This window comes from Eufriesea mexicana, unplaced genomic scaffold (assembly GCF_001483705.2).
Source record: "Eufriesea mexicana isolate 0111107269 unplaced genomic scaffold, ASM148370v2 scaffold1312, whole genome shotgun sequence".
NCBI classification, from domain to species: Eukaryota; Metazoa; Arthropoda; class Insecta; order Hymenoptera; family Apidae; genus Eufriesea; species Eufriesea mexicana.
The window spans coordinates 760001-787688 of record NW_016909446.1 but is presented as its reverse complement, the minus strand read 5'-3'; the positions used below and the strand labels follow the sequence as shown (position 1 = coordinate 787688).

At 40.5% G+C, this 27688-nt stretch overlaps 1 protein-coding gene across 1 annotated transcript; it reads left to right on the top strand.

The window, feature by feature from the left end:
- The first annotated feature begins 2774 nt into the window (after positions 1-2774).
- tap (basic helix-loop-helix neural transcription factor TAP) lies at positions 2775-3627 on the top strand. The gene is made up of 2 exons (XM_017900692.1): positions 2775-2960; positions 3118-3627. Exons 1-2 carry the CDS (start codon positions 2775-2777, stop codon positions 3625-3627), a joined length of 696 nt encoding a protein of 231 aa, XP_017756181.1.
- Positions 3628-27688: the final 24061 nt, after the last annotated feature.

The window sequence follows — 27688 nt, the reverse complement described above, 5'->3', positions numbered from 1 at the left end:
CATTATGATTTTATTACATCCGATAAGACGTATATTTGGCTACCTGATTACGAAATTATAGTTAAACTTAATCTGACAAAATGTAAATGACTTTTCTAACACCTACCCAATAATCAGCCCAAGTTGACTGTAATTTTTCAGAAAATTGAACGGGAATTGCTCCAATATAAATTTTTCATTTAAAGTAGAAGAGTAATGTGTGTACATAATTATATTTTCATTCGGTACCGATTGCACGCGTTAATCTTGAATAATTGCGAATAATAGGAGAATAGAAAGTAAAAAATTTCATGGTAATAATTCCGATTGTTTCAAGAATTTCAGTATAAAAATTTTTTAGAAAATTCAACGGGAATTGTCCCAATATAAATTTTTCATTTAAAGTAGAAGAGTAATGTGCGTACATAATTATGTTTTCATTCGATACCGATTGCACGCGTTAATTTGGAATAATTGCGAATAATAGGAGAGTAGAAACTAAAAAATTTCATGGTAATAATTCCGATCGTTTCAAAAATTTTAGTACAAAAATTTTCACCAATTTCCAAGTTTTACGTGCACACCGATTTCTCTCGGAACGAAAATCTGACAGTGTTCGTTCGATGAACTATCGACAGGCTCGCTACCGATTCGCGAATACTTCGATAAGAAATCGTTATGCAAACACGTCACACGCGATCCCGATATTTTTCCTTCCCTCGCGAAACGATCTATCACTCCGTGCAGTTCTTCGTGCCAGAAAATAGACGTTACTGTCCCGATCGCGTACGATTAAAACGAAAAGATACGGCGAATACCCGCCGATTGCGCAACGCTTCTTCCTATCGCGCTACCGGTGATCCCTCTGCACACTGATATTTCGTGGGAGCTACGAAACTGTGTGTACCCTCGTGCAATTACCAATATTACCAGAGAACGTTCCGTGATTGAAACAGGTAGCCATGACACGTCAAAGTTTCGATAAGAGTGAAAAATTATAGTGGATTTTCCAAGAGACAAGACATTCGTATCGTCGCTTCGAGATTGGCATTGAAATGAAATACGCGTGTGCAATGAGCGTTGCGATGATATAATAATGAAATACGAGTGTGGAAATAAATACGGATTATTAGTTTTCGGGAACCACGTTGTTTAATTTATGGGGAAAGGAACGATGGCTATTAGCGATCGATTAGAGGCTTGCCTATTGGAGGTGATCTACCTATTCGTTTCTATAGTGATGTCCGAGCATTATCAGCTGATTAGCAAATGTGACAGATGGCCGTGGTGGGTTTTATTAGATTATCGTGCACTTATTTTCAACCATACATCCTTGGACACCGCGCAACGACGTTCCAAAGTCGAAAATTTCAGTGAAAGTCAACAGCGACGCAAAGGCTAATTGGATTTCGCTTTCTTCCGTGCAATAAACCAGGTAAGGAATATTGATTAATTGTGCTGTGCCAATTTCACTGTGCTATACCGAACGCGCCTTCGTGTTGACGTCCCACTCTACACTGAAGTTAACGTGGTTATGAACAGATTGGAGGAACGAACGATATTAAATCGCAATTTGTTAAGTAGAAGAAATATTAAAAAAATGGAAATTAAATTTTTCGCTAGTGGAAAGAAATAATTCGTATACTTAGAAATTATAGAATATTATCTAAACAACATTTATCTCGTAAAAATTATCGCCTCTTATCTGGGACACGGAAATCAATAAAGTTCGCGATGAAACAGTCAAAAAGCCAATAACAACAAATAACAAACTATAATATGGAATAGAAAATATTAATCGAATTAAGTACGAACCACGCGTGAATCACGGAAAAGCTACTGTATATAGTATACGAAGTAGAGAAACAATTTCTGTATACACAAACACGAAACAGGATTAGGAAACCCTCGCGATGGAGATTTTAATAACACAACCACGAAACTTCGTAATCGTCCTCGCATGAGATCCAGGAAGAAGTGTAATCGCCCTAAAAACCTCTAATCTCCTAAACTAGACGACTACATCGCCATGGCACGCGTCTAGTGCATACAAAGAGAGTGGTGGGGAGAACGTTAGGTGCCCCTGCGTCGTGATTATGGGGTGAACTCTTGGTACGGTGCCCCATAGACGACGGACCGCCCTTATGGAGGGGGCAAAATACCCCCGGGACGGTATATATGCTCTAAGAGCCCCATGCCACTTTCACAGTACCAAATTGTACCCCGCCTAGAGCAGTCCTCGTTTCTTATTTCCTTTTCCACTCTTCGAATGCTCGGCTATGTCGTGACAAAAATTTCTCCGTAACATCGGTGCATCGTGTAGAAAAATTAGAAGTTTATGAGGTGACCAATTCGGGTGATAACTTCGTCGAGGATCGCTTCACTGAGCTGACGAGTTTATCAGGTAAGATAATTCTCGCGAACCACGCATTTTCGATATTTCATTGAGTCTCCTATCGAACGTTCAGAAATATCATCCATGGAGATAGCTGAAGATATACTGAAAATTCGGTGGATTGGTGAAATTGATTCGGAACTACCAAGTAAACTATTCATCCGTATAAATATTCGAAGGATAGAAAAATAAAACGAATTCTAAAGGTAACTTGGAATGATCGAGCAGACACAATGAGATATTTAATCAGTAACTATTTCGAAATTTGTAAACCTAATTGAGTGATCATTTTTATCAAACCTAGCACTTTACACGCATCAAACATTTCAAAGACAGGGGACCTCGCGAATTTCCAAATATTCCGTAAAAGTAACGTGTTTTCCTTAGGAAATCGTGCAGCATGTCCTCGGAGTACTCGTTCTGCAGCGAGGGGGGCTTCGACGAGCTCTCGAGTTCGTCCGATTCCGGTTTCGACGTCAGCTTCGAGTCCCCGAAACACGAGGTCCAATCCGACACCCTATATCCGCCAGCGAAAGAAGAAAAGCGCAAGAAGACTCGAAACACGCGTTGCAAGAGCCCCACACAGGTAACCGTCAATCTCCATTTACCACCCCGAGCCACCATCTCAAAGAACCTCCCTCCACCGACTCAACCGATCCAACGAACCTCTTTGATCCTTAAAGAAGCCTGCGGAAAGAGACAGGAAGTTAAATGATCACACGAAAGCATTGATTCGCCCGCAGGTGCTGAGGCTGAAAAGGAACCGTCGAATAAAGGCGAACGATCGCGAGAGACACAGGATGCACACGCTCAACGATGCCCTGGAACGTCTTCGGATGGCCTTGCCGACCTTTCCGGAAGACACGAAGCTGACGAAAATCGAGACCCTCAGATTCGCCCACAACTACATCTGGGCGCTGTCCCAGACGCTGGGAAATTCCGAGGCAGGCGAGATCACGGTGAACGTGGGCAACGTGACGGTCAGCATCAGCGAGAACGGAAACATGATCACCTCGTCGACCGGAAGTTGCGCCGTCGCCGCGCAGAAGCGACTCGGGCCGTCGCACACGGTGTTCCCGTACCCTCAAGAGAGATTCGTGCCCGAATGGCAGGAGTACGATTGCTACAGCGATCAGAGTGTCAGTCCTCCGATGCAGTATCAGCCGTGTTACGATCAGAGGATGTACCACGCGCAGCACCAGCTTCCGGCGCCTCACCATATGGGACACAACAACATGTATCAGTGTCTTTAGAATATTCTTTTCCGGTGGAAGGCGAAGAAACGATCGTAGCGGACTCGGATGTTTCATTGGGAAGAACTCGAGTATCGAAGAGAGCCGTGGTTACGATTGTACGTGGAAAATTGACGAGGATGATGGTAAAGATGACGCGTTGGAACGAGTGTGTACCTAACAGAGGAATTTTTGGGGGTTTCCGATGGTAGAGGAATGGGGTAGCTGCGGGATAGAGATTGGCTGGTGATCGCGAGTAGCCATGAGTCATCGCCGCCATTGTACCGACGTTGTAACGAGTAACTACATGAGAAATTGTTCGTGCACAGCAGTGATTTTGGTGTAACGAGTGAACAATTGGCGGAGCTTTAACGACCAGTTAAACAGTGATCGAGACGATGGGACTATGTAGATACAAATTTTTCGGTACAGGTATCGTATAATCGAATTGTCTCTACGCGAAGACTAATAATCGAAGACCAAAGAATAGAAAGTACTTAATAGATCCAGCATCCTCCATGCTTTAGTGAATTTTTTCTACGTCTCCCAAAGTTACAGTGACAAGTACGTAATAGCATAAGCTACGACTTGCGTGTAACGAGAATTCAACGATGCTCGCAATTGAGGAGTTCCTTGGAGGAAGGACATGTCTGACGAAATTTTCGAAACTGAAATATTCTTCGTGTATAACGTTTATTATTAATGTAGAGCAGAATACTATAGCACAGAACGGACTACAAAAATTCGGTAACGAGAGAAGTTTGTTTCGATAAATGATTTTCTTCCAAAGAGCTCCTCGATCGCACTTCAAGAAAACCTGCATATCATCGTACGAAAGTCGAACAGACTATATCCAAGATTAATTAGCGTGAAATTAACGGAGTGATTGTAAAAATGAGTAGGCCAGTGCGCAAGATGATCGTTATTTACTTTGTAAGAGAGCATTCTATTCGCAACGAATTACTAGGATTAAGATTAACGTTAGGTGAATCGTGGCAAGGCTTTGGAGATTATCAACGGATAATCTACTCTTTCCGAAAACGTATCAGGATACATTTCTTCTTCTTGTCTTATCCAAGGATCCCGATACGATCCTCGTGCGTAATTACAAACACGTGCATAACGACGTACATGTCACGTTCCTTTTTTTTTTCTAGTCATCGATGCTCTTAGGTTGATCTCGAACGCTTGATCTCACCCTTTGTTTCTAGGTTATCGTATTTAAGCATACGTCTCCGTCAGTGCTCTTATCGGATGGTGGAATCACCGATTCAGGGAATATATATTGTACAGAATTTATATCTTCTATCAATAAATCATATTTTACCTAGATACATCGCTCCTGCTAATTTCCACCCCTAAATCCTCACACTACGAGCAAGCTAATTAATTCTAAAATAATATCCAACTCCATACGAAGCATTCGTTTGCTAAATAATTAATTTCACGAGAAAGAAGGTTGAAATTTAAAATGGAAATTTATTCTAAATACAAAGAATTAGAGATCGAGTGCTTTATCGTTAATTAATGTAAAAATATATTCGGAAATTGAATTTATTAGCTTTCCCTTGATCACGTGTATGTAGCGTTGTGTATAATCAAATACAATTCTTCAGTGTACCCATCTGATGGCCAGTTGCATGCACGGAAGATCGTAGATAAACCACGTGCTAGATCATCGACAGGATCCTCGACAAAGGGGTGGAAACTGATCCGCAAACAAGACAGTGACGATTAAGCAGTTATCGTCTTACAAACGAGCATACTCGAGCCACTTTGCAGGAATGGAGTCCTGTTCAAGAATGAATGAACACGTGCCAGGACACGTGTCCTTTGTAAGAATCACTGTAGGGCAGATGTATCACAAGTTGCGGCAGAAATTACGCCTACCCGCCTAATCCGATGGATTACGCCACGAACGTGACTCGGAAGCGCTCGAAATCGTGCAACAATCGAAAAAATCGGCCCTAATCTATTTACCGGTAGTAATCTCTCAGACGTTACGCATAATCGTCATTTCGATCCAAAATTCACGCGGATTTCTGTAATTCCAAGAGAATAGGAGCGCAAAATTTCCATTGCAACGCGGACAAAGATATCTCGCAATTCTCGTGTACGAATAAATATTATCGAGTTGGGTGGGAGGACTGGTGTAGCGAAGAGTGGAAAAATGTTATTTTTCCATCACGAGTTCAACAGCACACCGGCTATTTTGATAACCTCTGCACCCTTTGTGCTCCGGTTGATCGAATGACAGTATTCGCCTATTTATTTTCGTAACACTTGGCTGCAGTGTCCCGAAAATGGAGGACCTACTTCTTGTGATGGAAATCAGTTTTCGGGAACGGTGCTTCCTATTGATCGATCGATTTTTCATCAAGTTCGTTAACCTCAACGTTCCTCAAAATCGATATAACACGATGACCAAATATGAAGTTGATATTAAATTCAGAAATTAATCGAACAGTCGCTTAAAATTTATTCAGAATTAATCTATGCGTGTATAATTTATGAGAAAATATTTTTAATTGTCGACTATTATAGTACAACTGTATCGGAGGAAGATGTTTTCCCGGTGGATGCGGTCTCGCGACACCCTTTTACCGGTTGATCAATAATTCCGTATACAAGGCCTATTTGCAAACAAGCTGCAAGCTGCGACGAATCCGTTACCACGCTCGATCGTTTCCCCAAATCTCGCCAATAATGGTAATGCTTCAATGGAACCATTATGTCCACGACGTATGACTGTGTGCACAGCGCGACAGACGGCTAGGTTCCGTAAAGGTGTTGGATTTTGGGGGGATTCAATCAGTTTTTGCCGTGGCCTTTGCACCCTGTAACTGCTTCCTAGCTGTGGGGGTCGTGACGATGGAAAATAAGAAATTAGGAAGACCGATTTATTCTCCAGAATTATTCCCGCGCAACCCCTATAATCGACAAGTTCCTGAATTTTCTAAATACAACATCGTCATGATTATTTATGTCGACAGTCTATGCAAATCTCTCGATGAGAATGCAAAATCACTGTTTGGCCGAGAAATTTCAACAGAGACGAGAAATTTCCATTCAACAGAAACAATCCCTCACGATGAATCTAAACAATAGCAACGACGAGGCAGCCTCTCGTACAGTTTAAACAAAGATTCGACGCGGAATTTTTTACAGACCATAAACGTCGCTGCTGCATTTCCGAGCGCAGTGATTTCGCTTTGATCGACCTTTCGTTGGGTCGTTTCCGTCGAGTGCACATATCGATCGCGCTCAGGGCCCTCATTGTACCGGGGCGCTGGTCTGTACGGTGACATACTGGTGGCTGACAGAGGTGCTCCCCCGTGGAGAGCAGGCCAGAACCATACAGGGGTACCGCGGCGGGAGAAGAAGAAAGGGGAGACGGGTTTTCCTAATTCATGAAAATTCGTGAAATTACCTTGACCGATCGGCGAACAGTTAACCGAAGTTTAATGGCCGTGATCCTCTGCGACGCGGAAACTCCCATCTGATGGAATAATTCTCCAAACTGACTGTCCCCTAAAAGGTAGACATGAACAGAGAAAGAGGAAAGTTTCCATGAAAACGTTCGATTTGACGGTGAAAATTGGAAAGCTCTGATCGATATGGATGCTCGATCGAAGATTGATGATGACACGTACTCGTGACGCTCCATTTTCTACAGATAATGGATCGAGTATTTGAAGTAGCGAATAAATGTAAAAATATTTCCATTGCTCGGTATTATTCGCGATTAATCGAATATTCTTTTATTTTATTTATACCATCCGATTTACTTTAAATCCTATAAAGTAGAACACTCGAAAAGGGGCTGAAACCAAAGGTAAGAAGAATTATCCGATCCTATTCGAATATTTTCAGAAGTCCGTAAATATAAAAATATTTGTTATTCTTTTACTCCTGAATAATTAATTCCTTTTCCATTTACTGGATTTATGTCGAATTAATCTTACTGCGAATACACCAAGGATTAAAACCACGCGTAGGAACAATGAGGACGTCGATCAAGGAACGAAACCACCCCCGATTCACCCCAAAAGGCTGTGGACGGACAGCGCAGGGTGCAAAAAGAAGATTCAGACAAGCATCTTTCGGCATCGTATTTCGGCATCTGTTTAGACGTGGCGCGTAGGGTAGCGGGCTTTTCACTGCAAGTTGGCATTTGCAGGCCTTTGTGGTAAACCACGAACAATGCCGGTTAGACCACTACGTCATGGGACACACCCCGCGAACACCACGAACGTCTATTCCACTTTCTCTCTTCCTCTGTACGCGTTATGCGCGTGGTAGCAGGCTAAAATATGGAAAGCCTTATTTGAGCACGAGATCGACGCCCCTGGTCGGAATAAATTGAATTAACGAGGACGAGAGCTGATTGTTAGGCTGCCTACAGAGATGCTGTCCGTTGGACTCTATTGTCGCCGAGAGGAAAGGAGTGATGGCACTGTATTAATCAAGCATGCAGGATGGAACTATTGTTTGGACTGCACTTTTATTCCCTTTCGCGCTTTTCACCTTATCATTTCCCATATTTAATACGTCTTCCTTCTCTCCTGTTTCATTGTTTTACGTCGCATTGATACCTTGGTCATTAGCAACTTAATTTGCACGGATACTCGACACTTTCTATAATTAGAAAATTAATTCCCTAAGCCTACGTGGCCTAAGTCCTACAGTGTTTCCTTTTAAATTAAATGTATCACGAATCTAACGATTCTATTTTTGCTATACTACCAAAATTGCTCTATTTTATCATAATGTAAACTGATAAAAGAATAATTTCTTTCAGATTTTCGACACAGACCACTCGCACAATTATCGACACGCGTGAATGCCAGGATATCTAATAAAAAGTACGAAGATCTCTATGACGACAGCGTAAAAGAGCGATTGGAAATGTATCTAGACGAAATACGCAGGAAATCTTTGGAATAAAGATACGATAACGTTTCGAGTCGTTAATAAGAACTTGACAACAACTGCCGAGAATCCACACGCCATGGTTTGACTCTCGCGATGGAAATATAGGGGACAGATGTCTACGGGGGGCAGGTGTACCCCAATGTACGCGTGCCAACCAACCCCCCACTGCGCTGCCATTCAAGACTATAATTTACTTGAAGAATGCCCGAGCCAGCCAGGCATTCATCCCGGAATGACGTGGATTACTGGTCCAGGGAGCAGCGAGTCCTCCAAAGTCGATCGAGAATCATCGAATGCCCGTGATCGGCGATAACGTTAACGATCCCTTTCCTCCTCCTCAAAGAAACTCTTTTTTCTAACGCGTGCTAACTATACGTTCGGCCAACACACGGATTTTTAACCGTTGATTTATTTATATCGTAACAACGGCCTCTGCGATGATAGCTTATGATGAAAATTTTAAACTGCTCTTGCTTGATTTTTATAATACGAATTTCTACCCTAACATATGTTGACTATACTATATATGATATTGTAGATAGATCAAAGTTTATAAATCATTTATATTTCTTGTGTTATTTATTCCATAATACGTATACCGCTATACTATTTTCTTCCATAAAGTTAATCGTTTGCATTTTTGAAACGATTGAAAATCAAGCTGCACAGATTGTGTTTGTATTTCTTATACAATTTGTATTTTCCCAAGTAGTTCAATTTGCAATTAATTCAAGGTGTTGCTGATTTATAATACAGCATGAAATTGCAATTGCTATTGAACTTTCTTTATATAAAAGCTCTGCAATATTTTTTCTCATGAAGTTAATCGTTCACATTTTTTGAATGATTTGATATTAAAATGAGAAGATCGTGTTTACTAGGATTGTCTCCGTATTTAATGTACTCTCCATTCACGTTATTCATTAATAGCATCAATCGGTCTGACGCCCGGGCCGGGCTTTAATCACATGTAAAACCGGGATTAAAACCCGTGTCGAAGGATCGCTGGACAAATCATTGATTTAACGTCATTGTGAAGCGTTCGTAGGAGCACGCGTTTTATTGGGCTCGTAGGGTGAGCTTAGGCAGGATTACACGCTCGCTGAAAACACATTTGGTCTAAGGATTTATCCGTATTCTATTTGCACTTTGCGAGTTCAAAAAATTCCCCCAAGTGTACGAATTCGCGATGAGAACTTAAATTTTATTTATTCCCGAATTTTCGAATTTCATTCATCCCTTCCACCGATTGTTTATTTTTTATTAGAAAATTTAGCATTGATCGAAAGCTGAAGGAAAGATCAGAAATATTTTCGATTTTCGGTAATTCGAGACGAGTATTAAATTAACGAGGATTATTTGAACGACAGCAAACCTAACGGTGATGGAGATAAAGTTTCATATTGCACGCTCGAGTTCGCTGGTTTCATGAATTCGCCGAGCAAACGATTTTCCCTAATCTTCCAAATCGTCCGCAAATAGTAACTCAATATCGCGATCAGACCGCCCTTCAAATTTCGAAATTACCGGCAAATAGTAACTTAATATTGTGAATGGAGGCTCCTCAAGGTGGTTCAATAGGCGAGGAACTGCCTAATTTCACGGCAGCGTTACTTTCGTGAATGCTCAGGTGATGGATGTGGTCTTAGGTCAGCGGTCAGTTAACTGGCTCTGAAAAAATTCCTTCAGACCCTCCACTAGTTCCCCATAACCTTCATACTTGAAGAAAGAGGAAAAAAAAATAACAGTACCTCATTTGTAACAATTTCCATGTCATAATTCTAATGACACAAGAATAGTTGCAGAATTATGTAATATGCCAAAGTAAAATTTTGAAAAATTGAATTTATGGTTGCCCAAAAAATGTTCCTGCTCTTGATAAATAAAAATAATAACAAGAAAAACACCAGACACAGGCCTTTAAATATATGCAATGTTATTCCAACACTTTACACGGTGCCGGTCCCATAAACAGTCAAGTGGTGGCATAGCTCGTGCCCCATAGATTTCACCATCCTCCTCGCACCCCAAAAAATCCCTTACCCTCCGCAGTACCCCACCACGGCCTCTCTACCCCCGTTCAGTCACTGGCTGGCAGCTCATTAAACACCCACAGCACCCCTTGGCCACCCCTCACCCTGATTTAACTATTGTTTAGCTTGCGTGTGTGCGTCATCACCCACAAGGGGAACGATCTAGTCGCGTGTGTACGTCAGTCGACGAATGTACGGGGTGTAGATGGTGGTTCCACCATTTTGCCAGCGCAGTCTGTCGCTATTGGTGGCCTGATCGAGTTTGCAGAATTTTAAATCATTCTTTGAACGCTTCCAGTATTTTTATCGCTTCGATATTTACGTGACGAACTTCGCGTTTGGTATTTTATAAAATAATTTGTAATTTAAAGAAAGAATTGTTTATGCGGTACGTAGGACTTTAGAATTTTTTAGAATTTTTCAGAATTCCACGTTGGTCGATGTTGGAATCGTGGAAATGGTTTTTAACGACGGATGTTCAGATTGACAGGAACAATGACAGAATTCGCACTCGTGACCGACTCCAGTTACACCCTGCGCGCTTTCGTCATAGGTGTCACGACCACTGACGAAGCAAGGTTCACCGACATGTTCACCATCACGAAACAAATCCAACGAGCCATCTGTCCGTATTTTGGCGCTGCTACGAATCGCAGTGGTTCTTATTTTATGCACTACGACCGACAGTTCATATCGCTGCGTGTCTTGCAAGTAGATGGGATTTGCACCCTTCCTACGCGTAAATCGACACCCAACGACCTTACCCATTCTGACGGATTCGAGTATTCGCGGGGAATTTATTACCCAGAAATTACACTGAAACTTGGCAAATTATATTTCATCAATAAAACGCGAACTAAAATATTCGTGGTTTTAAGAATTCATAAAAATCCATTAACAATACGAGGCTAAAAATTTCTGAATTCTTTCAATACGATGTTAGATAATCTATCGTGGTAAAAATTACAAAGAAATTGGTGTTTCAGAAAATTCGAATACGTAGGAGGGGTTGAGAGATCGATTCGGTTAATGCATTTCGCTGTAATTTGAAATTACCGTTCAGGTTCGATCCCATCGCTACTCAACGTAGGGCAAGGAAACATGATTTCGCGAGTACCAGAAGGATGTCCTAAAGAGATCCCATCGGGGAGACGATAACGAGCCTGAGTGGTGTCGAACGATCGAGGGAATTCCGTGCATCAATTACCACTTCCTATCTAAATTATTCGATCCGAGCTGGTTAAACTTGATATTCCTAAGAGAATATTCACACTGTACCCTACACCTCTCGTGTAATCATAACTTACACCTGCTGCTTCTCATCCTATAATTTTGCAACAGCTCCGCAAAACAGTACAAAACTTCTACGATGATCAACTAACTTTCATCCCTAACCATCATCATCACGATCTCCTCGAGGATGAATTATCCCTTCGCGTTTTTTCATCCGATCAACCTACAATTCCAACACGTTTCTACTATATAATACTTTCTGAAACTTCAAGTTTCATCTCGAAAACGAAAAACGAACGATAAATATACACGAATTTACTTATACAAGACTCTCTATCATACAGAGTGGCCACTGCAAAACTGAAGGGCTCGAAAAAGTCACAACTTGTTCATTTTCAATCTTTTCTATTTTCCTTTTTTTATAGATTATAGAGAATCCCTTGAAGGTTAAAAAGAAATAAAGATCTGTTAATTATATTTGCAAATAAAATAATAAAAAATTAAAAGAACGTGTGTCTGTAAAAATTCTTCTTCTTTTGTTCTATTCAGTCTTTCAGTGGCCACCCTGTATATAATACCGCGAAAGAAGTAAAAATATGACTAATAACACTTAAACGAAACATAATAACATCGGCAAAGTCTGCAAGATTCGAAATAAAGGATTCCAATGTTGATAATTAAATAAAGAACACTCAGATTATGAATAATACATCTATAGCGGAGTCAATGGAGTGCAGAACTTGTTGAGAAATTTACAAAGTAAAGGACAAGAACCAGTAAAAGCCAGGGAAGTAACGCAAAGAGGAAGTGTCGCCAATTTCCTCCGTCATTAACACCCTTTCATGACTCCGCTTCATTATCCGGTCAATTCGAGCCACGGACATTGAGCACCACCGGAAACGCGAAAGTGACGTGTCCCGATGGCGAGTACACCGGCCTCTGCCTCGATTGCGATCGTGTGCCTACATCCCTACCGCGATTTCACCCTTTTCACCCCGAGCACGCAGCTACCCTGCGCTACATTACTATTTCATAACAATCGCGGCGTGCATGGGCCGATAAATGCTATGTCCTGCTCGTCACGGTTCGTCGGTCAAGGCATAGCTGATACCAAATCGCGACTCGACTTTCGCATTAAAAACTCCACTCCAATTCTACCTCGTCTTTCTACTTAATCAAAATTTAATATTCGAATTAATTTCACGCGGTTAATTTCGCGTTAGTATAATTTACCTTCAATTTCACGTTGCTGTTTTACTTCTACCTCTGTACGATAATTTTATGTTATTATTTTACCTTCGTCATGATCTTACGTTATTATTACGATTCTATCTTGCTACTTCGCTCGAAACGCAACGTTCTGCAACATTATCAGCAGATACGAGTGTAACTGATCGACTTTTTTCCCGACACGGAAACAGGAGATAATAGCCGACAGCGGGGAACATCGTTCAAGAATAATTATTCCACTTAATCATCCGCTAACAAGCGGAGGTTTAAATTTCAACGTACGCAGAGCTCGTAAAAACACGCAATTATGGCAGTTGGCTTCATTTCCACCACTCTGACGACAATTAAACGTGTCTTTTTTGTACTATCGCGTCGAAAACTTCAAACATCGGGTTGTCAGGAAATATATTAAAGTCCATTTCGTATAGTATGTAATCACGATTTATAGTATCCTATGGTATAGCATAGGAAGCGTACGAGCGCCTTCCAAAGAGGGAAAAAGGGTGGATACGTGGTCGATGTTATCCAACCCTTTTCCCGCTAACGAGAACGTAACGGGAGCTCTATAAATCTCAACCACGGTTTCCTGTTTCCCTCGGGTGCCTATTCAACGAAATTCCGTTATCCGGATGCGAGCGAGCCCTTGGACGCGAAATTCGTTGGAGGAAAAATATAATTCCATGGAACGGAATTAGGAAGTTCACCCTTGAGAGCGATCTCGGTCCCGGTGGATCAAAGAATCGACGTTCTGTGCGATTTCAACGATGCAAGGTTTCGTTGCGCTATGGAGAAGGCTGGTGAATGACTGTGAAACTAGCGAAAGTCTATGAAAAATATTCTCGAAGGGTCAAAAGCGCGAAAATCCGTCGTTCGCGGTTTCTGTGATCTTTGCCGCGGGAGTGGTGAATTTCAAAGACGCCGACCAGTTTTCCTATGGGTGTACCACAAGAAACGACCGTGAAATGGGGCACACGCTTCACCAGGATTTCGGGGTGGCCACCGGTGCGGGGGTGGTCCGAGAAAATTTTGTGGAAGCGTAATAAACGACAGAGAGTAGCTGAGAGTGTGCGAGAAAGCGGTGGTTCGTGTGAAAATCGCGATGGCACCGGGGAAGAATGCTTACTTTTACGGAAAATTTTTGTACGCGTTTGTAATCTGTTAATTACTTGACAGTGCTTCGACTGAGGCGCCACTTCCGGAATATTGGAGGAATACGGGAAGAATAAATCATACCAACTAATCACGAAATGAAAAATGAGTATCGAGCTAACGATTTAATTGTAAAATTAGAAAGAAGATTGGAAAAGTTGTGATAATCACATTAGTACTATATGATGCTCACTATATCAGAACAAAACACAAAAATGATACGATTATACTAATTCCTCCTCAATCTTCTACTACCACTGGCAAAAAATTTTTTCTATCACACAGATAATACGAAATTATCTAAAATTGACATTATAGATATAGAATGATATGAGCATAAAACAGAGTCTTAAATCGATACAATATAAAGTGAAAACAAAGAAATTATTTAAACTTCTGTTTATCGTCGGGGATAAAATAATCAAATTTGGCCACAAATATTTTGCCAGGGGTATTAATAAAGAGAATATTTAAAATATTAAGAATACCTTAAAGAAATACCTTAAAGCGAATATACACATTTTTAAATTTGAATAAGTATTGAAAATTGAATGAAAATTATGCAGGAGTTACACTGGGAACTAGGACAAGTGTAATAAAGATGCTGTGCAAACGAAAGGGAACGAATTTGAAAAAGTAATGGTACCTTGATGGGTCTACTGTGCTCTCGGCTCCAAGCAAACTGTCGACGCGGAAATGGGCCAAACGCAAAAAAGACCTCGCACCTGGCGCCGCTTTTTACTCCATCCGGAAACGATCGCGAGTTTAATAAGTCGTGGGATATTTTTGAAAGCTTACTTCCTCGCGTTGGTGGAAAAAACCGGCTGTAAAATGATTTTCTGGTCGACGCGTTGCGACTCCGGACGATTTCCAGCGGCACAGGGAACAGGGGATGAACTGGGGTTGCTGGAACCTCGTGGCTAGTCGCGACTGCCGTGGCAAATCGATTTCGATGCATCGGAGAACGTGACTTCGGGGGTGCGTGCTACCTCTGTGGACCACCGGTCCTGTAATTTCAAGGTATTTAGCGCCCCTAACGAGGACAACACCCCCGATCTGCCCTTCGTGAAGTGACACAAGGTTTCCGGATTATGGGAACTATTCCTGTCGCCTTGATTGAGATAGCACGACTGTCAGATCGCCGACTTATAGATATAGAAATTTATTAAATTCCCAAAATTGTAGAAAGTACGAATATTTGTAACTTGGGAGCGTCAGTGAGATAAAGAATGCTAAATTAATGTGAAGAATTACATATATTAAAATTTTGCGAACGAGTTAGGAAGGAAAAGAGATATAGATTAAACGAGGAAGGCCAGTGACACAATATGGCAGCGGATTTTGGCCAATTTTATTCCCCATTTTCTTTCCTCTGGCGAAAGTGTTGGATTTCTCCCGAATTCGAATGAAAAATTATTCGAAGTGCAAGTGTAACCCATATTCGCTTTAAGGATATGATAATAACACCTATAATTCATACCATCACTAAATATGGAAAAGAATGGAGAAGAAGCTCACGAATACTACGTCAAGGATTTACATAATACGTGTTTTTATCTCCCAATAGACAATTTTTGAAAGGAAATTCACATAATCTCTATTATCGAGTTAAACAGAGAATTTTTCTCGAACGGACCAACCACGAAGCATCTTATGGGATATCATATCACGCCCGACCGCAGTCGATCCTTTCCAGCCAATCAACCTTATCCGCACTTTAGCGTTTCGAGCTATCGCCACGTGTGGCCACGCGACTCCAACGCATCCCCCATACGCACCGGCACGTGCGTGTTTCGCGGGCTGATGTCGCCGTCGATTCGAGTACGGATTACTCACAGATAACACCTCGGTGAAAAAGGCCGGAAGGATAATAACGACAGAATGGTTAAACCCGTCATTTGTGGTTAAAGCGTCACGTGCCAGCTCGAGGGCTTCTTGAAAGAATTGGAAAAAGCGTACACACGGCCTAGTTCTGTCGCCACTTATTTTTTAACCAAAGAGGAATGGCGTGGTGTGACAGAAAGATGACAAGAGGAGAAATTGGCAACTTTAAATAAATATTCGTGGATAAAATTGTGTCAAAATATTGTTTCTAAATGAATAAATGAAGTTTGTAGTTATCGAGATTTAAGATTAATCTGAATTTGGGTGATTAATTAGTCAGAGTTGAAATGGAAGATGGCTTTGTTGACAGCGCCGATTGGCACAGTGGTTCTTGAGAAAATTCGAGAATGTGTGCATATGGAATGCCTATGATTCTATTTGTTTCGTGTTGAATTTCCGATAAATATACTACCCCTGGCAAGAAATTTTCGGCCAGACTCGATAATACGAAATTATCTAAAATTACTATAACTTTTTAGATGTAAAGTGCTACTATATATGCATACAACAGGGTGTCGAGTGGACTTGGTATGGAATAAAAGCAAGAACCAGGAAATAATTCAATCCTTTATTTAACATCGAGGAGGAAATGATGGAAGAATAACTATTATCGTGCTTGGCCAAAATTATTTTGCCAGGGATAGTGATTCAATAAAAAAATGTAATGTGGAAGAAATTTCAAAATTCGTGGAGAGTATTCTAATAAGTAATATCTTTTCTAAGTCGAGGAATAAATTTAATAAATAGCAAGATTGCAACCTAACCTGTTTTTAGATAATTAATTGGTTACTATCAAGGTGGAAGGTAGCTTTTCTAAAATTATCGACTGATTTTCTCTCGAATTAAACGAACACCGCGAATCAACATGGCGTGTAATAATGGCCACGTGCCGATTTTGATCGGCACATGACCAGGAAGACCAAGCTACGACTAAATGCCACCGCCACGTGCATTTATCACCGGGTAGTCGGCTTTGAGAAATTGATAGCGGGAAACTTCACACCAGGCTGCACGTGTTCACCTAACACCGTGTAAAAGTTAGGCGTAATTGAGATATCATGGCCGGTTTCCCACTGACGAGGGAATCCTGGCTAATTCGAATTAGGGTTGAGGATCAATTATGCATATCCCCTATATAGATTCCACCGAATATCTCATATAATAATCACAATACTAATATATTTATTTTTTAAATAAAATCAGTCTACAATCCTTATTTTCTAATATTTCTAATTATACTTTTTAACTCTTAGCTTGGTGAAATTACACACCTGTCTTCTACTTAAATTCCACCAACTATTTCTATTTTATTTATTATTTGACAAATTGATATTTTCAAGTTTCGATATTCCGAGGAATCGATTTAATTAAAGCTAAAATGGCGAAAATTGGAAATTATAAAAATCGAATTGCGATAATTATGTTTGCACGGTATTGTAGACTCTAAGGGATGCAATTACCCTGTTTGTTAAACTGAACTGTATGCCAACGAATCGATCACGGTCACGGTTTTAGGTTGCGGCACGTGTCGGTGGAACAGCGTGGAAAAGTAAGCGTAATTGAGATATAAAAGGCGGTTTTGGGTCGGTGAGAAATTCTTCGCTAATTCGAATGCTTGCACCCTGCCCCGACACGTGCTTTCAGCGCGTGCGAATCTTTTCGCAACACGTGCTGCGGTGTAACCCTGAAGCCGTTCGATTCAACGAATTTATTATGCACCGTGCGACCTGTATCTTCTTACATCTTATTAGAATACGATTAACTAGACCAAGATTGTCATACTTGAAAATTTACGTTCGTGTAAAATTTCGTGTCCCCTACTCGCGTTAATTTTTGTCGATTTCTTAATTTTCTCACGAGGTAGGTAAAATATAATTGGAAAGTAGAGCAACCTGGTAGATGCGATGCTACAAGTACTTCAAAAATAGATACGAATAAACCAACAGAATTGTAAGCTTCCTAGAACTAGGTAAAAATAAGTCTTCGAGCTTTTTCAAAAATAAATAAAAATAAATCTTGGAAATCTGGACAGGAATAATTACAATTATACAACTAATACCAAAATCGAATTACTAAAAAATTCCAGTGATAATATTAATTGGCAATGTATTGAATTTAACACCAGACCTACGAGAGATATCAAAATAAATTTTCCCACATTTTTATATTAATATTTATTTATTTCCAACAAATTTAATATTAATTTACATTATAAAATATACGTATTAATTTCCATTATACTACTTCTATCGTTACTATCACTCGTGTATGTTGTACTTTGGTACACATTACAGATCGACAATTCCAATATAGAAAATTACTCATCATGAAAGGGATTTGAGAAATGCGATTTCTGGAGAATTTAGCAATGATCTCGTTCTCTCATTCTACACACCACGAGCATCGAAAACAAACGACGATGACAGTATAGAGACCAGATAGAAGGAGCACGTATAGGAGACGAGTCTAAGAACCGCCTGAGGATATTTAACCTGGCTTGCATGTCGGTAAATGTTTGGCCCACGTGAAGTGCCCGTGGCAGTTTGCGCAGCGTTTCAATTAAGACGCGAGCAACAGTGAAATAAAATTATTCGACCGTCAATGAAGTAGACAAACACTATGCCAACGGACCAGTGCACTGCCAGGGACCAAAGGGGATCGCGTATTTGTGCGTCTGCAAGTTTGTGCACACGATACAAGCCGTCAAACACGCGTTCAACGCAACGATGCAAATAGCACCGAGCACCTCTGATTTCACATAATCCTCGCATCTTCCAAGTAAACAATTTTCATTTCTCTAAGCGTTCCATTATTAACGCTAAACATACCACGACTAGCTAGACGATTGGTAGATGGAAAATTGAAAGAAGGAAAGCTTCAAAGAAAATGAAAGAAACGAAGATATCGAAAAATTTATGATACCTATATTAATACTTTGCACCTGGCGATTTTTTAATCAGAGAAAAATAGAAAAATGAAGAATTGGATGTAAGAAGATGATAATTAAATATAGGAAAATTAAACGAACAAGGTCGATGTACCAACTAGCGATAATAAAGGGGTTAAAATGGAAGAAAGGAAAAATAGATTTGACTCGTCATCGTTGTCAGTTTTCGTTCGACAAATATGGAGACTAGATTTAACAGTAATTATGCGGATGATAACGGGAGCGAAATCGCGATAGAACGAAAAAGCAGCGATTTATGGGACCCCCTTTTGGGGTGGTCTTGCGCACCCGCACTTAAATCCGCTCGAGATAACGAATCTCACGCATGTTGCTACAAACGAATTCATGCCCTACGACCGACAATAAACTGTATTATCTCGGATCCAGGCCACTCGATGCGCCCTAGCAACATCAAAGGGAAGAATTCGATCGAGGGAGACGATCGATAACGCAATAACCCTGAATGCTCCACTTCGTGTAATTCTACGCTCATCTAGGAACACTTTATGCTCCGTTCCTTTGATGCTGCATCATACCTCCTATGTAGACTCCATCTTTTTCCCTGCGTGATCCTTGATCGAATCGATACGTGACGAGTCTCATTCATGAAAACTGCCTGACGACACAAACGCGTCATCCCTTTGTAATCTAAACTCTTCGAATAGGATAAATTTATCTTGGACAGATATTTTTAAATTTCAAAGAAGTACCTCAAATAGAATATCCATAAATTTTAATAAACTATCGAATAAAATTATTAACGAGACAGCAAATAAGTGTACAATCGACGCTAAACCTGCCATAGCCTAAATCACCGTTTCAAAAACATTTACTGAAAATTCTGCATTCGATATTGTCGTCTTTGAGATTTCTCTTTCAATATACGTCATGTTACCAGTGGTAAGCTTCGCGTTGAATATTATGAAACGCACAAGAGGTTCTTAAAAAATATTCACGAACCCGGTCTTTCTCAAATTTCCAAATGGAAACTTCGAATTAACCCGTGGCTTCCCATAAAACCAGCCTGACAAAGGCAAAGTTTCGTAACCGCCAGCCGAGGGGTCGAAAAGGGTGCGTGGACGGGAAGAGAAACAAAAAGGTCACATTAGAAACTGCTCTGAATCTCGTCTATGGCTGCAGAGGCAAATAATCAGATACCTTTCCGCCAGTACCAGGTGAGCCTGTCGAAGCGAGTAACGCTTTTTGACGTTAACGCCAGGCCTCTTGTGTGTGCGGCCACCATAAACGCAGTCGGCGTACAACGGCAGATCTTAATCTCCCGGTCGAGTTCCTGGTTACCAGGGGCCATTACCATTATGTTTGCACTCCGGCTATCACTCTATTGTCTCTCTTATCTAATGAAACATCAACGGCGTTGCTTTCGTGACAACGGATGTGTTAACTCTGCCTGATCGCCACTTCGATTCCATGGAGTTACGCACAATCTCTCCTAGCGGTCTTCGTGCACATTTTTATAAACCCTAAACCCGCTATATTTTTTTACTTTTCCGATCTTTTTCTTGATAAATTGTGATCCTCCTACTTCTCAGATGTAAGACAAACGTAAGAAATGCAGCGAAATCGAGAGGATCGAGGGAAGGGGATGGACTGACAGTGAAACGGTTCGTACTACACGGAGATTATCGCAGATGTGCATCGAACAGTGCTAGGCACTTAAAAACGAAGTGGACGGCCCTGGCCCGGTGGCTGAGCAAAAGTAGTACAGTTGCCATTGGCAGTAAAATAATATCGAGGATGGAAAAAAGGCTGCACGCGCCATTGACCTTCTATGAAGGTTACGTAAGAACGAGGTACGGCTAAAGTAGAGGGTGGTAAGCCTGTCGGGCCAGTGTACACAAATAAACAGAGGGAAATTATTTTCAGAGGGGTTCGCTGGAAGTACTGTCATATCTCTCAGCTTCTCTTCAGACGACTCGAACGTTTCGATCCTTCGTTAATTGCTATTTGCGTCGGAGATGAACGTACGTTTATTATAATGTATGTTCATAGAGGAGAGCTCTTGTTCTAATCGCGTATAGATCGTTGTTAGAAGCAGGGCAAACGCAAAAATTGAAAATCTAACCCAGACCGATTATTGCAGATACAAAATAGGTATACGAGTCTAGTTTATTTATCATCCTTGCCTGTCCCGCTTACAACAGCTTCTGGTTATTACGTATATTCTTATAACTACGCATGTGCATCGTGATACATAAGCTAACGTCCTTCTCATCGCAATTTATGCAATATCCAATTGTGGATTAGCATATTCTCCCCTAAGCTATTACTTATATTTTACCGATACCATTAACTATTATTTTATTTTATTCCTTCTTTTATCTGATACTCTACTCTGGTTTGTCTACTTTATCCTAACTATCTACGCTTGAATAGCCTATTCCTATTCCCATTTCTAATTCGCTTAACCACCCCCCACCCTACCGGGTTATTAGCGCTACCCTTTCGTCTTCTTCTCCGTTGCTTTCTCTAATCTTTCTCTTTATATACCGGTTTAGTTGCTCTAATCGAATTAGAATTAATTAATACTAACGAATATTAACCTCTTACCTTACGATTATGTCCCGATGGCACGTGGCATGGTCAGCTGTAACGCCGGGCACGTGGAGACACGTCGGAGACCTCGAGCCACATCGTCCGAACACTACGAAGAATAACACGGAACTGAAACAGGAAAGTCGACGAAAATTAATTGTGAGCCTGACTCGTGTTATTTACATTGGGTCTACGAACTACGCTTCTTACACGCGACGCTATGTTTTGCTCGAATTCCTTAGCAGATAAACCTTCGTTCTCTTCCAAGTTTGTTTTCGTCCTAGCTCCCTGTATAATTGTTTCGTCGTGACAAGAAGTGTCGTCCTTTATTAAATTTCAACCACAATCAGCTAAAATACCGACAATTTGGAAGGATAAAATAGAAGCGAGATATACGTTTGAAATTTTATTTCGTGATTCACGTGATGGACACAAAAATGTTATATCGTTATGATCTGATTATGGCGGAGAGCTTCTATAATATCTCCTCTAATTCTTTCAGAGATTCCGTTGATTCCTTTTCTATTAATGAAAGAGATAACGCAGAGATTACTTGGTTCGCATCAAGGCCATCTCTCGTTCCTAAAGAGATAATGATCGTTCCTTGGAGGGAAACGTGGAATATAATGCGCGAAGATTCCCTTGGGACAAAGGAGAACGTATCCTCGCCGACTATTCGAACAAAAGAATCTCTCAGCAGGCTATTCCCTAGGAACTAGTACTGATTCGCAGATCCGTTCGATCGCCACGCACTTCCAGTGTAACAGATCGGTGAAAATAGTTCTTTCAGGGGGATACATGATACGTGAAATAGCATTTTTATATACTGTCAAAATTTAATCAACGAATAATTAATAATTATCAATATCTGTACCAATTTATTGTACATCAACATTTTCCCTGCTTCCAATAATTAAATGAGAAACATTTCCAAAAGAACAGAGGAAAGAAGATTAATCAATAATTAAAGAATTATCAAATTTAACACTAGATTTAGGAAATCCGTTAATTTGACGGAAGGGTCGCTCCAATTATACGATGGTAACAGATTTAGTTAACCTATATTAAGACTGTTAATATGATATATAATTGTTTTTAAATTAAACTAATCGTTAGAAAGAAAGGCGCGTGGTTTCCTTTACCTGTCAATTTGACAGGTGTCCTTAGAAATAGGTATACAGATAGCGTCCGTAAACCTAGTGTTAAGAAGGTTTTGCATCCTATTGTTAATTTAAAAGAGAAATAGTTACATATTTTCAATAGTTGCAACCATATGATATACGTATAATACATTTTAATATTAATCAATTACCAAAAGCAGCTGCATCCTTTCAGAAATCGCGAAAATAAAAATTCAGAAGTCGATTGCAATTACTAGTTTGATAATTCCAATTTCGAATCGATTTAACGAAAATTCGTCCATCTACGAAAATCCTCGACGTGTTCCGAGACTTGGAAAATGAATCACGCGAGTGACAACATGGCGGACACCCAGTTGAGCACGCATCGGTACCTGTAGCCCCATCGTTTTGTCACCCCAAAAGCATCTTTCCGGACGAACGCTTGGCCAAAATGAAAATCGCTCGCACGCGATAATGCGAGTGTCGGACGTACCCCCCGTTCGTGATCATGCACCACCGAAACGAGAAATGCTAATGTGCTTCTAATAGTTTTAATTCCACCCGGCACCCTGCACGGATTTCGGGGCAAACTTGAAGGAAAAAAAACTCACGATCGGTTCGATCTCGCGCAGGTTTTCTGGTGGAAATACGAGCGACAAAGGGGAGATTTTTGGGGAGACGAGAGACCTAGGCGCGAAAATCCCCTCAGCGAACTTGGTCGACGAGACACTTGCACCCGGAGTGACTGGTTTTCCAGAAAAGTGAAAAAAAAAACCGGTGCACTTTCACAATTGATTTTCGAGCAGCTGCAAGAAGATCACGAGTGAAGGTGATGTTCAAGCTCCTGGAAGACCGGTTTAATTTGCGTTAATCACACGGTATCGATTCCGCGATTACCTCGTGCCAAATTTGCATAACGAGGTCTTTAAATTGAAAACTGCGATCTTCATAATTGCGCATAAATTTATGGAGATTTTAAAGAAATCTACAATTTTTAATATGCTTTTTAATGTCTTTCGAGTAATTTCAGAGCGATATGTAAATTAAGGCCTGATTGCGAATCAAGTTTGATTTTACCATTAGGAGAAATTAGTACCATTGAAAGTAATTGATAATGATACTAGAAAAAAATAACCATCTTTAAAATATTTTCATAAAACTAGCAAGTACCGATACCTTTCACTCATTTATTTCAAAAACCAGATTCGGATTGTAATATATGCATACATTGCATTAATTTCAAGAAACACTGAAAATTACGGGCTATGCTATTATTTTGTCACGTACTGTAAGACACTCAACTATAAATATCAAGTAGACGAAGAATAATCTGTATGAACCTTTTGAAATTTTCTACGAAATTTATATTCAAAATGTGCTATATATCAGTTCCAGTGAAATCGATTTAAATAACGAATGCAAATTTCCTTTGTAAATCAATCAGAAGACAAAAGCGTGGCACAACCCCAGTAAGTTTCGTGGACATAGAAAACGTTTAAGGAGCGATCTTACCGCCATGGAGAACAAACTGGCCACCCATCGACGATCGGTGCTCTATTATCTTCGGGCTGTCACGGCTTTAGAGGATTACACGTCGATTACGAGGCTCAATTTTAAACTGTCCGTCTCCCTCTCGCCTCGTTGCAGCAACCCTTTGCGGGTTACTCCATGGTTTTACAATCAGTCACCCGTGCTGTGACACGAGCGACGAAGGGGTTGCCTCTTTTCGAAAAGCGGATTACGTTTCTCGTCCCGTCTTCTTTCTCTTTTCCTTCGTGCCTCGAACGTCGGTTCGACTGGTATGTTATTGATTGCCATTGATCGATGGCTTTCGACCTGAAATGGATCGTCGTTCTGTAACTCCCGTTGGAGATCATTTCTCCCTGAAAAAATTGGAAACTGACATTTCCTAGAATGAATATACGAAAAATTTCGAATTTTTATTCTGGAAAAGGACATCTATTAATTATCCTAATTATGGTACAAATTTTGGTAATTGTGGAATGTAATTACTTTTACAAAATTAATCGCAAGTATTTGGAAAGAGTTACGGAGATTTTCTTTTGGTACTTTTTATTTTCGAAGGGTGGGTTTTCCTGCACAGGGAAAAGGGTAACCCGTAAACAGCAAAATGGTTTTACGCCTTTCTATGCTCTTCATTTTTTTCCTTACCCTCTACGACAGTTTCGCGCGTCACTGTTTACTACCGGTGCCACCCCTTTTGGCGGTTCGAGGCGTGGTGGTATTTTTTAAGGGGTGCCAGCCGGTTTTTGGAAAGCAAATGATAGTAAGAACTCTACGGTTTTGTTTGAAGACTCGTGTTGGCTTTGGTTCCCTCATTTTCTTCTTTGTGTACCTTGAATTATGTTCTATTATGAAGACTCGGGTACCGTGAAGGTAAAATATATTCCCAGCTGTAATTTGAAATTTGAAAACACACGATTTATTAATTTTCTTATATATAATGCATTACACGACGTGCAATTACGTACCAAATATTTTATTTCATTTTCTCTTTACGCAAATCATTGACATTTTTGATTTTCGTGTATATTTTTATTTTACTATGGTATTCGAGAAGTAGAGAATGAATATATTGATATATAAATAAGTGTTATTGTTATTATAATATATATAATCAATTACCCATATAGAATAAACTATATAGAAGGACAAGTACGAAACTTGTTACTATTAAAGGTGCAACTCAAGCTTCCTCTACAAGGCGAACGAAAAATCCAGCGTAGCATTAGAAAGTACTTGATGCGTACTCGGTACTTTGAAATTTCGAAGACCCCTCCAGTAGGCTGCCATAGGTGCCCCCAGGTTTTTTTTCAGTATGAATGATGATGTATGGATGTTGGCTGGGCGCTAGGGGCTGGGTAAAGGGTTCCATTGTTACACACCCCCCTCGAGAACGAACCCTCTCTCTCTCTTCGCGGGAGAGGCCATCGTGAAATATTGCCGGCGAGCAACAAACTGCATTCTGCAAGCTGTATACTGTTAATTTTATGCCGGATTTTTTTACCCACTTCATCCATCCCTCCACCCTTTTCCGCTATTTCGCCCGTGCAAAGATCGTTACTGGTGGAATTCTTTATGTGCCGTGGGTTCGCTTTTAAATCACCCTTCCACACCGAGCCGAACTTTAATTCCGAAAAAATTTGCGGCATGTCTGATCCGTGGAAAGATTTGTTCGCGTTTAAATTCGAAAGGGAGAGATCGGATACGAGAAACACTCCTTTAACATTTTTATTTAAAATGTAATTATAGTATCGATGGAAAAAAGCGGTTCGATTCATTGTAACCTTCGTGCAGGCTCAACGTGTTTTTATTACACAAAGGAACTTTTGAATATGAATATGGGTTGCAACACGTCAGGCACGCGCAATATCCACCCCATTGTTCTTCCACGCATAAAGAGCTTTCCGCAACATCCTTTGATTCTTCTGCTTTTCATATGAATATGCATCCGTCTAATGCAGCTGGGGTTACACTTTTCATCGACATTTCGTCAACAACGTATATACTCTCTGAAGTACGATTACTATGTTAAATAATATCAACTTTATACTTTCAACCCTCTGTAATGTCACCTGACTGTGAGTTGATGCACGAGTACCTGTGTTCCTTAATACTCGTTTTATTTATTCTACTATCTGGTAGCATTACCAGATCCTTGCTATCGTTTTCTTATTTATTTAAGGCAATTATAAATCTTCGAGACGTTTTACATCGCAATGAGAAATCGTTGATAATTATAATATATTTCCTCGCGAGCAAACAAAGTTCCAGTTATGGAGATTTGACTCTCCATTTATTCCCTTCGTCTCGTTACATAAATAGCAGCTATACACCTTCAACACTGACCACGAGCGTGTAAGTAAATTTAATATGTACGTGAAATAAAAATTAATAGTGCCAGCGAAATAAACTTCAAGACAATATTAACTTTGTGAAAAGCAGCTGCAGGACTTTGGCAACTGCAAGAATAAAAAAGCCGAAACCGGTCATTTTGACTCGATTATTACAGCAAGTTCATTGTTAATACTGTAGCCATTCGATAAGAATCGAAGCTCGAGAAAAGCACCCCTTCTCGAATCTTACACGATCAGAACGTCCACGTGTTAATTTCTTCACGATCCAATCTCATCGAGAATGTGAAACCATAATTAATAACGTATGCTTCTAACACCACTATCATTGAGTCAAAATCAAATCTCGAGGAAGGAACTCTACACCATCGAGGCAGCTTGCATGTTAATTCCTTCGCAATCCAATGCTATCAGCTCAGAAAGTATACCTAAAAACCATTAGTCAATAGCAGATAAGTTGGAAAGATGGAATAAATCATCGAAAAAAGGATCGAAAAATTGTGATAAGCTAATATCGAGGTACATAATTGAGAAAAACAATGCAGAACCACGGTTAATGACGAATGCTTTCAATACAGCTATCATTGAATGAAAATCAGGGCTGAAGAAAGGTCCTCTACCCCTTCGTTTCTCAAATCTCACACGATCAAAACCCCAACGCGTTAATCTCTGCACGTTCCAACGTCGTCAGCTCGTCAAGTCTGCCCTGGATTCTACGATTCTGCAAACCTATTCGACAAAGACGAGGTAAAAGAATGGAATAGACGCGTGGAGGGCGAGAAGCCGATATCGGGGTAGGTTATCGAGGAGAACAATGCGGAACCACAATTAATAGGGCCTGTAATCGGACGCCAGACACGCGTCCCCGGGCGAAATATGCAAATTCGATCGGACACGGTTTTAGAAATTCGCCGCGGCCCTCCTCGTCCGCCAACAATGCGTGACTCCATCGACAATAGGAAATAATAAACCGTGATAAATAGCCGGGCAAATACGTACGACAATCGCGGATCTCCTTTCGTCTCGTCTCCTCCTCATCTCTCGCTACAGCCTCTCTCCCTTCCACGCGTTTCGCCCGCTTCCAGGTGGACTGATTCATATTCCCGAACAAATACGTTCGGC